The sequence below is a fragment of the Aquarana catesbeiana genome, linkage group LG04 (genome assembly GCF_042186555.1).
Source record: "Aquarana catesbeiana isolate 2022-GZ linkage group LG04, ASM4218655v1, whole genome shotgun sequence".
In the NCBI taxonomy this organism is placed as follows: Eukaryota; Metazoa; Chordata; class Amphibia; order Anura; family Ranidae; genus Aquarana; species Aquarana catesbeiana.
In genome coordinates this window covers 559,865,735-559,881,089 of record NC_133327.1, presented here as the reverse complement: position 1 = coordinate 559,881,089, position 15,355 = coordinate 559,865,735, and the positions used below count along the sequence as shown (strand labels likewise).

The window sequence follows — 15,355 nt, the reverse complement described above, 5'->3', positions numbered from 1 at the left end:
TTTTCATTCATTCTATGCATTAAGGTAAAAAACCTCTGCTGCATGTGTTTTCCCAGCCCCCCCACACTTAAGCCCGATCCTAATCCAAGGATAAGAACGAGAGCAGCAGCTCTCTCAGCTCTGTCCCACCTCACTGCTCAGATTGATAACAGCAGACACCATTGGCTCCCACTGCTATCAGTCAGATTTTGTGACGAGTGAGCAGAGGGCGGAGCTGAGCCACTTTGTGTCAGTAGACTCAGACAAGGCGGCTTCATAGCGAGACTACAGGAGTGCCCCCATTGGAAGCGGCTTTCCATGGGAGCACTTGCTGAGGATGAGCCTTTATACAGGTTACCAGTTTTGAGTTACAGAGGAGGTCTTTTGCTAGAGTTATTGCTCACGCTCTAACGATTGCGGCGATACCTCACATATGTGGTTTGAACACTGTTTACATATGCAGACGCGACTTGCGTATGCGCTCGCTTCTGCGCGCGAGCACGAAGGGACAGGGTGCTTTACATTTAATTTTTTTTTATTTATTTTACTTTTTTATTTTTACACTGTCCCTTTAAAAAAAAAAAAAAAATTTTGGATCACTTTTATTCCTATTACAAGGAATGTAAACATCCCTTGTAATAGAAAAAAAAGCATGACAGGACCTCTTTAATGTGAGATCTAGGGTCAAAAAGACCTCAGATCTCACATTTACACTTAAATGCAATAAAATTATTATTTATTTATTCAATAAAAAAAAAAAAAAAAAGTCCCTTTTAAGGCTGTTGGACGGCAGTGACGTTTGACGTCGCTTCCGTCATCCAATTGCATCAAGTCGAGTGGGGGCTATCATTCCCTCACTCAACTTCCTGCCTCTCAGGGGACAGCATCGGATCTTCTCTGCCACTACCAATGGCTCCAGTATTCGCCATGGAGACCACTTTTATCTTAAAGCGGACCACCCGCCATTTAAGAAAATACCGGGGTTATGGCAGCTATCTGCTGCCATAACAACAGTATTTAACGTCAAAGGACCGACGTATATCGACGGCAGGCGGTCCGGAAGGGGTTAAACATATTTTAGAAAATTTCTCATATCAGAATCATTCATATGACATCAACCCCTTTATACACTTAATGACATAAAACAATTCCAAAACATGAAAAACAGCAATAAAGTAAAAGTAGCACTCCCTCATAAGCTGTGAGCTACAATTCAAACACATGTCGGTGTTTAGGGCCCTTCACCTTTAACTATGTGCTTCACTGAAAAAGCTTCCAAATAGTCTGCAGTTTAAATCCAAAAGCATAAAGTAAAAAAGGTGCAAGTTTTGAGGGCTCTTCACCCTTATAAACTATGTACTCCACTGCCACACAGGTGCTCCACCACCGGCTAAAATGCTCGTTCGCCTTGAAAGTGGATCTGTAAATTAATGCAGATCAAACAGGCTTGTAGAACCACAATCCCTCCTATAGGTATGATGATCATCTGGTCTAATCCACAAAGTATGGCAGTATGGCTCCTAGATGCATGTGACAACCTCAGCTGGCTGTATCTCCATACACTCCACTGTACCTATAGAAAGAAGACGTCTGTATATAGTCACTCAGCCACTCCTGAGGTAAAATACTAACATTTTATTAATGTATAAAAAGCATTTAAAAAGTGCCAACACAGTGCTCACAAGTAAGGTTCCAATAACACTGGGTCCGGGACTGACGTCACCTGACTACATCTACGCGTAACGCCACTAACCCATGTGGCTTCGTCAGGAATCATGTTAGTTTAAAGGAAAAAACCTGAAGGTTTAATGTCACTTTAATAAGGAATTTATAAAACAATTTTACTATGTTTATCTTTCATCTTAGCGTAACATGCTGTGTGTTCAAGCAGGTTTATCAGGTTCCATATTTTATTGCCATGTTTAAAGAAGAACTAGAAGCAAAACTTTCTTTATCATTTTTAGATGAAGAAGGATTTATACCCCCCTGTAAGTTTTAAATTTGTGATGTGTGTCCCATTGGAGATATTTCCCTTTACTAAAGCTTTGTCCATACACTAATAGAATTTTGTTTGTACATTTTTGTTTTAAGAACGCTTGTTTTTCTAATTGTTAGTGGTGTCGAATTAACGTTCTTTTGTGACTGCAGCGACAAGAAAATTAGAAGGATGCTAAATTTTTCTCAAGTGAATGAATTTCTAACAATGGGTGTGTTTTTTGGTTCAGTAAAGTTTAATTTACTCCAAAATGGAATGTTGAAACAAATGTTGAAGCACTTTCGAACGACATTCGTCATGTCCTTAAATGTACCGATGAGAATTTTCATATAAATGTTCATGTGAAGGTTCGTTTGAAAATCTATTTGTGTAGGCCAACCTAAGCCAAAACAGGAAGTGTGAGGGAATCCATGGTTGTCACCAGAACTAGTATCCCCATTTGAAAATTTCCCCTCCATTTCTGTGACTCTTTAAAGCTGATTTCCATGTTTTCCTGTCACTAAGTTTGTTTAGATCAAGCTGAGCCGAACTATTTCCTTCACTAAGTGCTGTAGCGTCTCTAAGAACTATATGTACTGCATGTAACTTCAGCTACATATAGTATGCAGTGCTTGGTTCAGGCTGGGAGACAGACATTGCGGCTTATACCTGAAACAATGCAGAGTCCGTTTGGGCGGCAGCCATTCGGAGGCAGCTTTATATTCTGTGAATGCATACAAAGCTTCCTCTGGCTGAGTTGGAGGGGCAGGCCAATGAAGTCTCTGACTCTGCCATTCAGAGGAAGCCTTATAACCATTCACAGTAGAGCTGCACGATTAATCATTAAAAGATCACAATCTCCATTCAACCCCCCTCACGATGCTAATCTGCTGTTTCCGCGATTATATGTAAACGGAGCCGAGCTGTGAAAAAAAAAAAAAAAAAGCGCAGACAAATGTTTATTAACATTCCTCAGCGCGGAATTAACTTACAAGTTAGTATCCATATTTTTTGCTAGAAAATTACTTAGAAACCCCAAACATTATATATATTTTTTTTTAGCAGAGACCATAGAGAATAAAATGGCAGATGTTGTGATATTTTATGTCACACTGTATTTGCGTAGTTGTCTTTCAAACTCAATTTTTGGAGGAAAAAATACACTTCAATGAATTAAAAAAAAAAAAAAAAAACAGTAAAGTTCGCCCAATTTTTTTGTATAATGTGAAAGATGTTATTCCACGAGAATTGTGATCTTTATTCTAAGCAAAAAAAATTGTGACTCATTTTATCCAGAATTGTGCACCTCTAATTTACAGAATACAAAGCTGTCTCTGAATGGCTTAGTGCCGCTCACACGTTCTGCATTGCTCCGGGTGTAAGACGGCAAGCCTCTGTCACACAGTTGGAACCCAACACTATGTATTGTACAGTGCCTTGAAAAAGTATTCACACCCCTTGAACTTTTTCACATTTTGTCCTGTTACAACCAAAAACGTAAATGTATTTTATTGGGATTTTATGTGATAGACCAACACAAAGTGGCACATAATTGTGAAGTGGAAGGAAAATGATAAATGCTGTTTTTTTACTAATAAATATGTGAAAAGTGTGGCGAGTATTCAGCCTCCTTTACTCTCATACCCCTAACTAAAATCTAGTGGAACCAATTTTCTTCCAATTAGTAAATAGAGTTCACCTGTGTGTAATTTAATCTCAGTATACAGTGGGGAAAGTATTCAGACCCCCTTAAATTTGTCACTCTTTGTTATATTGCAGCCATTTGCTGAAATCATTTAAGTTCATTTTTTTTCCTCATTAATGTACACACAGCACCCCATATTGACAGAAGAACACAGAATTGTTGACATTTTTGCAGATTTATTAAAAAAGAAAAACTGAAATATCACATGGTCCTAAGTATTCAGACCCTTTGCTGTCACACTCATATATTTAACTCAGGTGCTGTCCATTTCTTCTGATCATCCTTGAGATGGTCCTACACCTTCATTTCAGTCCAGCTGTGTTTGATTATACTGATTGGACTTGATTAGGAAAGCCACACACCTGTCTATATAAGACCTTACAGCTCACAGTGCATGCCAGAGCAAATGAGAATCATGAGGTCAAAGGAACTGCCTGAAGAGCTCAGAGACAGAATTGTGGCAAGGCACAGATCTGGCCAAGGTTACAAAAAAATTCTGCACTTAAGGTTCTTAAGAGCACAGTGGCCTCCATAATCCTTAAATGGAAGATGTTTGGGATGACCAGAACTCTTCCTAGAGCTGGCCGTCCGGCCAAACTGAGCTATCGGGAGATAAGAGCCTTGGTAAGAGAGGTAAAGAAGAACCCAAAGATTACTGTGGCTGAGCTCCAGAGATGCAGTCGGGAGATGGCAGAAAGTTGTAGAAAGTCAACCATCACTGCAGCCCTCCACCAGTTGGGGCTTTATGGCAGAGTGGGCCAACGGAAACCTCTCCTCAGTGCAAGACACATGAAAGCCCGCATGGAGTTTGCTAAAAAAAAACACCTGAAGGACTCCAAGATGGTGAGTAAAAAAAATTTTTTGGTCTGATGAGACCAAGATAGAGCTTTTTGGGCTTAATTCTAAGCGGTATGTGTGGCGAAAACTAGGCACTGCTCATCACCTGTCCAATACAGTCCCAACAGTGAAGCATGGTGGTGGCAGCATCATGCTGTGGGGGTGTTTTTCAGCTGCAGGGACAGGGCGACTGGTTGCAATCGAGGGAAAGATGAATGCAGCCAAGTACAGGGATATCCTGGACGAAAACCTTCTCCAGAGTGCTCAGGACCTTAGACTGGGCAGAAGGTTTACCTTCCAACAAGACAATGACCCTAAGCACACAGCTAAAATAACGAAGGAGTGGCTTCACAACAACTCAGTGACTGTTCTTGAATGGCCCAGCCAGAGCCCTGACTTAAACCCAATTGAGCATCTCTGGAGAGACCTAAAAATGGCTGTCCACCAACGTTAACCATCCAACCTGACAGAACTGGAGAGGATCTGCAAGGAGGAATGGCAGAGGATCCCCAAATCCAGGTGTGAAAAACTTGTTGCATCTTTCCTAAAAAGACTCATGGCTGTATTAGATCAAAAGGGTGCTTCTACTAAATACTGAGCAAAGGGTCTGAATACTTAGGACCATGTGATATTTCAGTTTTTCTTTTTTAATAAATCTGCAAAAATGTCCACAATTGTGTGTTTTTCTGTCAATATGGGGTGCTGTGTGTACATTAAGGAGGAAAAAAATGAACTTAAATGATTTTAGCAAATGGCTGCAATATAACAGAGTGAAAAATTTAAGGGGGTCTGAATACTTTCCGTCCCCACTGTAAATACAGATGTTCTGTGAAGCCCTCAGAGGTTTGTTATAGAACCTTAGTAAACAGCATCATGAAGGCCAAGGAACACACCAGACAGGTCAGGAATAAAGTTGTGAAGAAGTTTAAACGGCTTAAGTTATAAAAAAAAAAATCCCAAGCTTTTAACCTCTCACGGAGCATTGTTCAATCCATTATCCGAAAATGGGAAAGAGTATGGCACAACTGCAAACCTACCAAGACATGGCCGTCCACCTAAACTGACAGGCCAGGCAAGGAGAGCATTAATCAGAGAAGCAGCCAAGAGTCCCATGGTAACCCAGGAGGAGCTGCAGAGATCCACAGCTTAAGTTGGAGAATCTGTCCACAGGACAACTATTAGTCGTGCACTCCACAAATCTTGCCTTTATGGAAGAATGGCAAGAAGAAAGCCATTTTTTCAAAGAAAGCCATAAGAAGTCATGTTTTCAGTTTGCGAGAAGCCATGTGAGGGACATAGCAAACATGTGGAAGAAGGTGCTCTGGTTAGATGAGATCAAAATTCAACTTTTTTGCCTAAAAGGAAAACACTGTGTGGCAGAAAACTAACACTGCACATCACCCTGAACACACCATCCCACCGTGAAATATGGTGGTGGCAGCATTATGTTGTGGGGATGCTTTTTTTCAGCAGGGACTGGGAAGATGGATGTAGCCAAATACAGGGCAATCTTAGAAGAAAACCTGTTAGTCTGCGAAACGCTTGAGATTGGGATGGAGCTTCACCTTCCAGCAACACAACGACCCTAAACATACAGCCAGATCTACAATGGAATGGTTTAGATCAAATCATATTCATGTGTTAGGATGGCCAGACCTAAATGCAATTGAGAATCTATGGCAAGACTTGCAAATTGCAGTTCACAGACACTCTCAATCCAATCTGACAGAGCTTGAGCTAATTTGCACAGAAGAATGGGCAAAAAATTGACTCTCCTAGATGTGCAAAGCTGGTAGAGACATACCCAAAAAGACTTGCAGCTGTGATTGCAGCTAAAGGTGGTTCTACAAAGTATTGACTCGGGGTCTGAATACGAATGCACGCCACACTTTTCAGATACGCCTGTGTAAAAAAAAATATTGAAAACCATTTCATTTTCCTTCCACTTCACAATTATGTGCCGCTTTGTGTTGGTCTATTACATAAAATCACAATAAAATACATTTACGTTTTTGGTTGCAACATGACAAAATGTGGAAAATTTCAAGGGGTATGAATACTTTTTCAAGGGATTGCATGTGGTTGAAGTTGCATGCAGGACATACAGTGAAAAGAACCAGTACAGCACTTGGTGAAGGAAATGGTTTGTTTTGACCAGGACTCTTTAAAGTGACCGGAAACATGGATAACAGCTTTAACAGGGAGTGATGGCAATAAAAACCTGACGGGTGTTCTAATCCCTCTCCTCTCCATCTAAAGTGAAAATACATTGTGTTTTGTGTCTGTCTATACTGTGAAATAGGTTATTTTCTGAAATGTTTTTATTTTCTTCAAAAGGCAACTCAGAAGGAGACACGTCGGCTTGTCCTGCAGCAAGTGCTGCATGCATTGTTAAGGGTGGCAAGGCTTATGATATTGGGCGACCAAAGGAGCCTCTTAAATCTTATTTCGCAGAGAGGTAAACTTTAGCTTGCTTTTCAAATGTTGTAAAAGAGTTTATTAAATTAATAGTTGTACTGTGTTGAAGGTTATGAGAACTATTTTCAAGTGTCCTGGATATGTGATTATGATTGTCTGTGATGTGAAACGCGTCAACCTTGTTACAATGTGTAAGAGAATAAGAAAACACTGCGCTCTAATAGCAAAAATAAAATATATGTGAGCCAGCAGCTGCATACATTGTGACAAACAATAACTGGTAAATGGGAAAAAAATGCAGCGCTAAGAAGTAATAGGAAGTTAGGGTGTAGTGAAACAATTAAGTAAGAGATGCTGTACTGAACAGTAAAGCATATGTGCAAAAACCATAAGTGAAATGAAATGAACAAACACAGTATAAAGTGTCCACATATGGTAAATGGATGATTCCAAACTCAAATTATTAAGAGGAACTGGTATGGACCAAAAAATGATGTGAAACTAGAAAATAAAGTCAATGGTGCACGGTGTGGATCTGTGACTGTGAGTCAACAACGGGGTACAGAACTTCCGTAGCTGTAAACCAACATCTCGATATGGGGCATCAGAATGAAAACATCAGGAAGTAAGATAAGATGGGTACTCTTACCAGATGACGTGGACTCCACTGTCATATGACATGGAGTCGATGGTGCATGGAGCCAAACCTAGGCTGGAAAACGATATCCGGAACGGTGGAACCTCTGTCTCACTTCTCGACTTCTCTGGTGGGGTGAAGAAACATAAGGAAGGGCCGCCAACTGGATATCAGCCAATAGACCTCAAGGATGTGTTCCAAGGAGAAGCCGGGGACAGATTTGATCCAGACCCCGTGATGGAAGTAGGGCTACTGGAAGGCAGTTTCTTGCATCGGGATAATATGCAAATAAAAATTAAAAAGCTTCTGCATAGTGCAGGTAAACCAGGGATTTTTATTTCTAAAAATACCATACAAAAAATGGATAAAAGTGATCACAATTAAAATAAAATCTAAGCAGCGATTTTATTTTAATTGTGATCACTTTTATCCATTTTTTGTATAATATTTTTAGAAATAAAAATCCCTGGTTTACCTGCACTATGCAGAAGCTATTTATTTTTTATTTGCATATTATCCCGATGCAAGAAACTGCCTTCCAGTAGCCCTACTTCCATCACGGGGTCTGGATCAAATCTGTCCCCGGCTTCTCCTTGGAACACATCCTTGAGGTCTATTGGCTGATATCCAGTTGGCGGCCCTTCCTGATGTTTCTTCACCCCACCAGAGAAGTCGAGAAGTGAGACAGAGGTTCCACCGTTCCGGATATCGTTTTCCAGCCTAGGTTTGGCTCCATGCACCATTGACTCCATGTCATATGACAGTGGAGTCCACGTCATCTGGTAAGAGTACCCATCTTATCTTACTTCCTGATGTTTCCATTCTGATGCCCCATATCGAGATATTGGTTTACAGCTACGGAAGTTCTGTACCCCGTTGTTGACTCACAGTCACAGATCCACACCGTGCACCATTGACTTTATTTTCTAGTTTCACATCATTTTTTGGTGCATACCAGTTCCTCTTAATAATTTGAGTTTGGAATCATCCATTTACCATATGTGGACACTTTATACTGTGTTTGTTCATTTCATTTCACTTATGGTTTTTGCACATATGCTTTACTGTTCAGTACAGCATCTCTTAATTGTTTCACTACACCCTAACTTCTTGTTGCAATGTGTGTCTGTGCTGTTGAGATTTTACATTTGTCCCGTAAAGAAGTTGGCGTTTTATCTTTGGATGTGTGATTGTGCCCACCTCTATTTCTTCCAGTGATTTCAGTACGAGCCAGAACTGCACCTTTTTCTTTACAAGGCACTATATTGTTGGACTGACCTGGAGCAGTGCATTTATCTTTGCATCAGTGTCCTAGATATATAGTTAAATGTGATCCATGAAATGTAAAAAAACAAAATTGTATGTTGAAGGTTTAAAGACCCTCTCAGTTAAGTTTTCAGTTTAGGTTACAAAGGGCAGCCATGTTTGCTTTTTACACAGGCAGAATATCATTTTTGCCAAGTGTAGATGTAAATCCGGTGTATAAATGTGGCTAGTTGATTTTGTCTCAGCAGTTGTATTGGCAATTGACCAGAGGTAGCCACTAAAGCCGGCCATAGATGGAATGATTTTCTTTCCTGCAACCACGGGTTCCCCCATCTATACGGTCAGTGTTGATAGGAAAATCCCTCCCACAAAGCCATTGTGATTACTGCTAGCAATAAGCATTGTAAATCTCACAGGCTGGTTGGCACATTCAGCTTGCCCATGCACAGTTTGTCCGGCTTAAAGTGGAAGTAAACCCTCCTATTGTTTTCAGCCAAGGAAGCTGCCATCTTGGCCTCTGTTTAATCTTCAACTGCCATGATGTTGCACATGTGATCAGTTAAGACACCAGCCATTGGATGGTTTGACAGTTGGTTGAGAGGACAACCAATATGACAGTTACATTCCCAGCACATGCCGGAAATGTAACTATTTTTTTAAGCTGTTAAATAGATGAGTTTACTTCCGCTTTTAGACCCCTTTCACACTGGGGCGCTTTACAGGTGCTACAGCGCTAAAAATAGCTCCTGTAAAGAGCCGCTCCTGTCTCTCCAGTGTGAAAGCCCGAGTGCTTTCACACTGGAGCGGTGCGCTTGCAGGACGTTAAAAAAACTCACGCAAGCAGCATCTTTGGAGTGGTGAAGGAGCGGTGTATACACCGCTCCTGCCCATTGAAATCAATGGGGCAGCGCTGCTATACCGCCGGAACAGTGCTGCTGCAGCATCACTTTGAGGTGGTTTTAACCCTTTCTCGGCCGTTAGCGGGCGTAAAAGCGTCCCGCTAGCAGCCGAATAGTGCCGCAAAATTGAGGGTAAAGGGCCGCTAAAAATAGCGCAGTTTTACCGCCGATGCACCCACCGCCCCAGTGTGAAAGTGGCCTAAGGGGAGAGTCTGTAAGTGTGTGCAGTAATTAAAATCGCATGCGTAAAAAAATACCAGTTCAAGTGACTGTTGATAATGACTTGAATAGTCCTAGAAGTGCTTCGGTGATGGCAAAACAGGTGCACCACACGTGTGCTCGGACATCTTTACCTTCCCGATCCTTTAGGCCTCATGTACACTGCTGCTCCTAAATGTGCGTTGTAGGAGCTTTTAGCATATTTTTTTTTTTTTTTTTTTTTTTTTTTTTTTGCCAGAGCTCCTGAACTCAACTCAATAAAGGCCTATGTGTCCGTGCTCACTAAGCTTTTACCAGTTTTGGAGCAGCAGAGTTTAGGGACAGTTAAACGTGCCTCTCCTGAACGCAGAAGAATCGTGTTCAGGAGAAGAAAGTTTTGGCCAAAAAATGCAAACGTGGCAAAACGCTCCTCAGCATTCTAACCAATGAAATAAACGTTCAGGCGCTAAACGCAACAAAATGTGGGTAAAAGTGACCCCACATTTAGACAAGTTTTTGCTGCGTTAAGCGTTTTTCTGTTGCCAGGAGAGCTCATGTCTAGGGGAGTTTCAGTGTACAATGTAGCCTTAGCAGCCCCAAAACCTGGGTGATCTGATATGTCAAAGCAACTTCGGAAACAAATGATATGCCTGACCCTGTTATCTCTCCCACCTCCATACTTACTAAGGAGAATTGTGTGCAAATAGAGAGGGATGGTTTGTTGAAAAGAGGGTGGCCATTTGTGACTTCAGATCCTAAACCTGCTATTTGCATTTTATATCAACCAGGCTTTGGGAATGCCAAAGCAGTAACACAGGTATGTAAGCATACAGACTGAGACCCATACATTCCAGCTCCACATCATTGATGGGCTTTTACCCATTTTTAGCTGTCCACAGGCTCCATTTCATTCGTAGTGTCTCAGAAGGTGTACTTTTGTAATCCCTTTTAAGAGTGGAGAACCAAGATGGCTGCTGGTTTCTATTTTTTTAATACACATTTGCATTGGTGACTGCTTTTTGTAAATTTGACAGATTAACATTTTTTATTCCTAAAGTGGTAAGAGTGCAGCTCTGACAGTTGTAGAAGTGAAGTGTATAAAGCTTACATCTCCTAGTCCTTGGAGGTGCTCTGATCTCTTGTTTGAATGGCCTGCTATAAGACTTTTGGGTCCTGTTGGTTCTCTTTTTACTAAGTGACTAGAAGTAAGCTCCAGCACCCTGGAAGATAAAGGACTTTGAGTTGCTTCTGTCTGCTGGTCTGTCTCCGTTACCAGAAGTCCCTTTGACTGGAGCTTCAAAGCAACATTCAATTCAGTTGTGGCAAAGAAGTGACTAGTGTCATTTTCTCTTACACAGTCTACCCCGCTAGCCTTTTTATGTACCTACCTGTTTCATGTTTTTAGCCTGTATAAATGACTTATATTCCACTAACCGCTTTTTTTTTTTCCCCTTTTTAGGCTTGTTCTACACTATGAAACAGACACAAAGCCTGATTTCTGTAATGATCATCAGCCAGCAGTAACTATAACGTTTATTTGTCCAACAGCAGGAACCGAGGTTAGTGCAATGTTGCCATTACTGATGCTGGCTAAGCTAGGCATGCATGAATAATCATTTTTTACACTGTACAATAAGGACTCATTCACACTATCTATATAGAACTGCATTGATCTACAACACACTCAACACAAAATCACATAGAAAACAATTGTTTGTGCCTTGTTCGTACCATAACGCTGCGTTGAGGTGGGATGTGATGCATTGCATAAAAATGCAAACATGCTGCACTTTTACATCGTGCACTGCCCCTCACCGCATGTCACCACAGCGTATCGCAACAAGCATTGGTGCATCGAGTTGATAACATAATTCAGGAAATATACACCCAAGGCTTTGCTGTGAATTTAACTTTCTGCTTCCCCTTTTTTCAAGTCAATTTCTTATATTTTCATGTTGAAAAGGTGTACAGTATCCCTATCCGTAGCTTCTAAGAATAGAATGCATTGCAGAGAAGCATACTGGAGGTTTTGCTCACACTAGTACCCTGGGTGTCACTGGGACAGGAAGTTAAGGAAAATTTCCTAGAAATGGTCACATACAGCAGTTAAAATAGATGATCTTACTACTCCCCACTCTATCCAAAATGAACACACACGTTCTGACTGAGGTTCTGTTTTGTCACATGTTAGGGATTCATTATTTACCTTCATAAATACTTGACCAAACAGTACAGTAGTTCCAACGATTGTTGTGTGTTTTTTTTTTTTGTTTTTTTTTTTGTGTTAAACGTAACATGAGAAAAAGCATAATTTATACACCTTACCACATTTACTGTCATTTAGGTTACAGGCCCAAAACTAACTGCCAGCTCCAATTGCCGCTATGAGATCGAATGGGTAACGGAGAATGCCTGCCACACAGAGTACCTGGAAAGTGATAGCTGCCAACTCTTCAGCAAGGAAAGAGGCATTTCTATCGACCTAACCCCCCTGAAAGAAACGTCTGGTGAGGACTTGCATTGACAACCACTTGTAATTAAACAATTAACTATACTTCTACAGGAAAAAAAAATCATTCCTGCAACAAATTAAAGAGGGGAAAGATGGGACTTTAAAAGAAGCACGGCTATGCGGTGATGGCAAAAAAAACAAAACAAAAAAAAAAAACGATGAAATAATGTCATGTTTATTGGTACATATACACGTGTTGAGTCATAACAAAGTGAATAAATAGTATTGCTCATTAGTAACACATGGTATACATATATCTATCACTGCTCTGCGTGGTCTTAGTTGGTAACCTAGACCTCTCTAAGTAATATAAAAAAGTCAATGAATCCTGATTGTAAAAGCAAGTATGATCAGATGGTAGTGATTGGGTAGCATCAAAAAAAGGCTCTGCGTATTTCGTGGGTTCTTGCCACTCATCAGGAGCCGATGCAGGGATGTATACAAGACAAAATACTTGTATCTGCAAAAAAGTGTTTGTGTGTGTGTGTGTGTGTGTATAAAAAAAACTCTCTCTGGTATTTTATGCAAAAAGAGGGGAAGGAAAAGGGGAGGGGGAGAATTCTCCCTGGTTACTCATGAGTCAGCTATAGCTTTCAAATGGGGTGCTGAAAGCTGAAGACAAAATCGGGGATTTATGTCTGGGAGCTGTGGCAGTGGCCAGCGGCACGAAGACAACACAAGCAGTAATGAATAGACTACCATGCAATACGGGCTATTTAAAAAAAAAAAAAAAATTCTTAGTCGCCTTGCGAGTGTTGTCTCGCAAGGATTCAAGCCGCTGGGGTGTGCAGCACTGCATTTGGCCAGAGGTGTGGGGGCGCCGGTGACGCTCGGAGACACTCAGTTCCTGATTGTCTCTGGTGCCCCCACACCTCTGGCCACATGGGGTACTGCATAGACAAGCAGTGGCTGTGGGACGGATTATCTGAGTTTCCATTATTTCCTATGGGGAAACTCGCTTTAATATACAAGTGCTTTGGATTACAAGCATGCTTCTGGAACGAATCATGCTCGTAATCCAAGGTATTACTGTATATCAATGTAGGTAGTGCATGTCTAAATGATATAGTGAGGATTAAAGCCCAAAGCATGATGTCAGTCAAAGTGAACCCAGGTGAGGAATCAAAGTAGAGCACATATAAATGAGAACCTGTAGCTCTCACCAAAGGAATAAGCGGTAGGGAAAAAGCACAAATAAAAAAACAGTGAAACAAAACACCCAAAATGAACAATGTAGCCAATAGATATCTGAATCCTAGGTGAGAGAGCATGATCCAAACGGGTGGGGTGTGTAACAAGCAGAGCAGGGAACAGGAAGTGAGTGATCAACCTGGAAGTGACATTTATAGTGGGGTCATGCAATAAACAGATGATAATGTGCAAAATTGTAAATATAAGGGCTCACCCACAGGTGATGAAAAGCCAAGTACAGCATTCAGTTTTGTACACATCTATGCAGTAGTTGAGAAGGAAATGGGCCCATTCACATATCTGCGCCTTGCAGCGCATTATTGCTCTGTATTCAGCAGTGTAAAAAAAAGAAAAAAAAAAAAAAAGGAACAGCAGTGCCCGGTGCTGTATTTATGTTCATGTTTTATCTTTAGATATATTAAAGCTTTCATACATGTAAATGCTTGTGCTAAAATGTACTTGTGTACTGTATATTGTCACCAGGACTGAAAATGCAGTCAAAGTGCTATTAAACCCAAAAGCAAACATTTATTATATTGCAGGTTACAATCTCTTAGATGTGGTGGCTGTATTAGTTTACTTTTTTAGGCTTTTTCAATTATTTTCATCTGGTGATCTGGCCAGTAAGTCTGTTTTTCAACAGAACAATCTGTCCTGCAATTGTAGCCGTTAGAGATTTGAGACAAACCATTTACCACTGACAGGGGTGCTTATAGTCATCCGCTTTTATTTATTCACGTAAAAAAAACTTGATCCCAAAAACAAAACTATAACTGTTATGCAGTGTGAACTGGAGTCTTCAATTTGTTAGTGTATCTAAATCTGCTGGTACATCTAACACTCCCCTCCCCCCCAGACTTACAATGCTGCTGCCCAAAAGTGCCCCCTTTGCTCCTTCATCCAGAGTGGGGGCACTCTAATAAACAAGGTGTGCTATTGGCCAGATCACCAGGTGGGAACAGAAGGAAAAAAGCCTAAATAAGAACACTAATGCAGCCACCACATCTAATGATTGGTATGGTATATATTTAAATTTGGTTCAATCCTTTGCAGTGAGGTTGTGCCCACACCACAAGAGTTTTTTGCTCGTCTATGGGAACCATAAAAGGAGATTTACCTATCCAATCCTCCACTGCTCCACTCTTTCCCACAGCTAGACCAGTCCCCACAGCTTCTGCACCTCTCCACCGGTCTAAGTTCCTGATGTCATCAGGACCAGAGCAGGGTCCATAGCCCTGCTTTCGATGTGAGGGTGCTGGGGGACAGTCCACCGCTGGATCACAGAGGATCAGGAACATAAAATGGTTTCTCCTCTCCCCTGGACGAAATGAGCCATTACCCCTTGCAGTGCAAGCATAGCCCCACTGCAAGGGATCATTTTTTTTTTGTCTACCCAGTGTTGGGCTTTTAATCTCCTACCTACAGGGTCACAAACTGCTTTTTAAGTAGAATAGGGGAAAGGCTGAAACAGTTGTCATCATAAGGCTTCATTCACACTGGCACTTAGTAAAGGATAAGTTCACCTTTCATAACATGTTACATCAATATACAGGGTGTAACATGTCATGGAAGGACCTGCCCTGCTCCCCTACTCTGACAGCTAGCTGGGGAATCTTCACCTGCTAGCTATCAGAAAAAAAACGCCTGGCTGTGTCACTTATTCCCAGTGCTTTGGGGATTGAAAACTTCAAGGCTTGTAGTTCTCAATGAACTACCACGGTGTTGTCGAGCGCCATGC

At 41.2% G+C, this 15,355-nt stretch overlaps 1 protein-coding gene across 1 annotated transcript in view; it reads left to right on the top strand.

The window, feature by feature from the left end:
* IGF2R (insulin like growth factor 2 receptor) overlaps positions 1-15,355 on the top strand; it is a 261,523-nt gene that overhangs the window by 75,430 nt on the left and 170,738 nt on the right. The window contains exons 6-8 of the mRNA XM_073627997.1: positions 6,834-6,954; positions 11,374-11,473; positions 12,259-12,421. Coding sequence (XP_073484098.1) covers positions 6,834-6,954; positions 11,374-11,473; positions 12,259-12,421 — 384 coding nt within the window. The remainder of the gene's footprint in view (positions 1-6,833; positions 6,955-11,373; positions 11,474-12,258; positions 12,422-15,355) is intronic.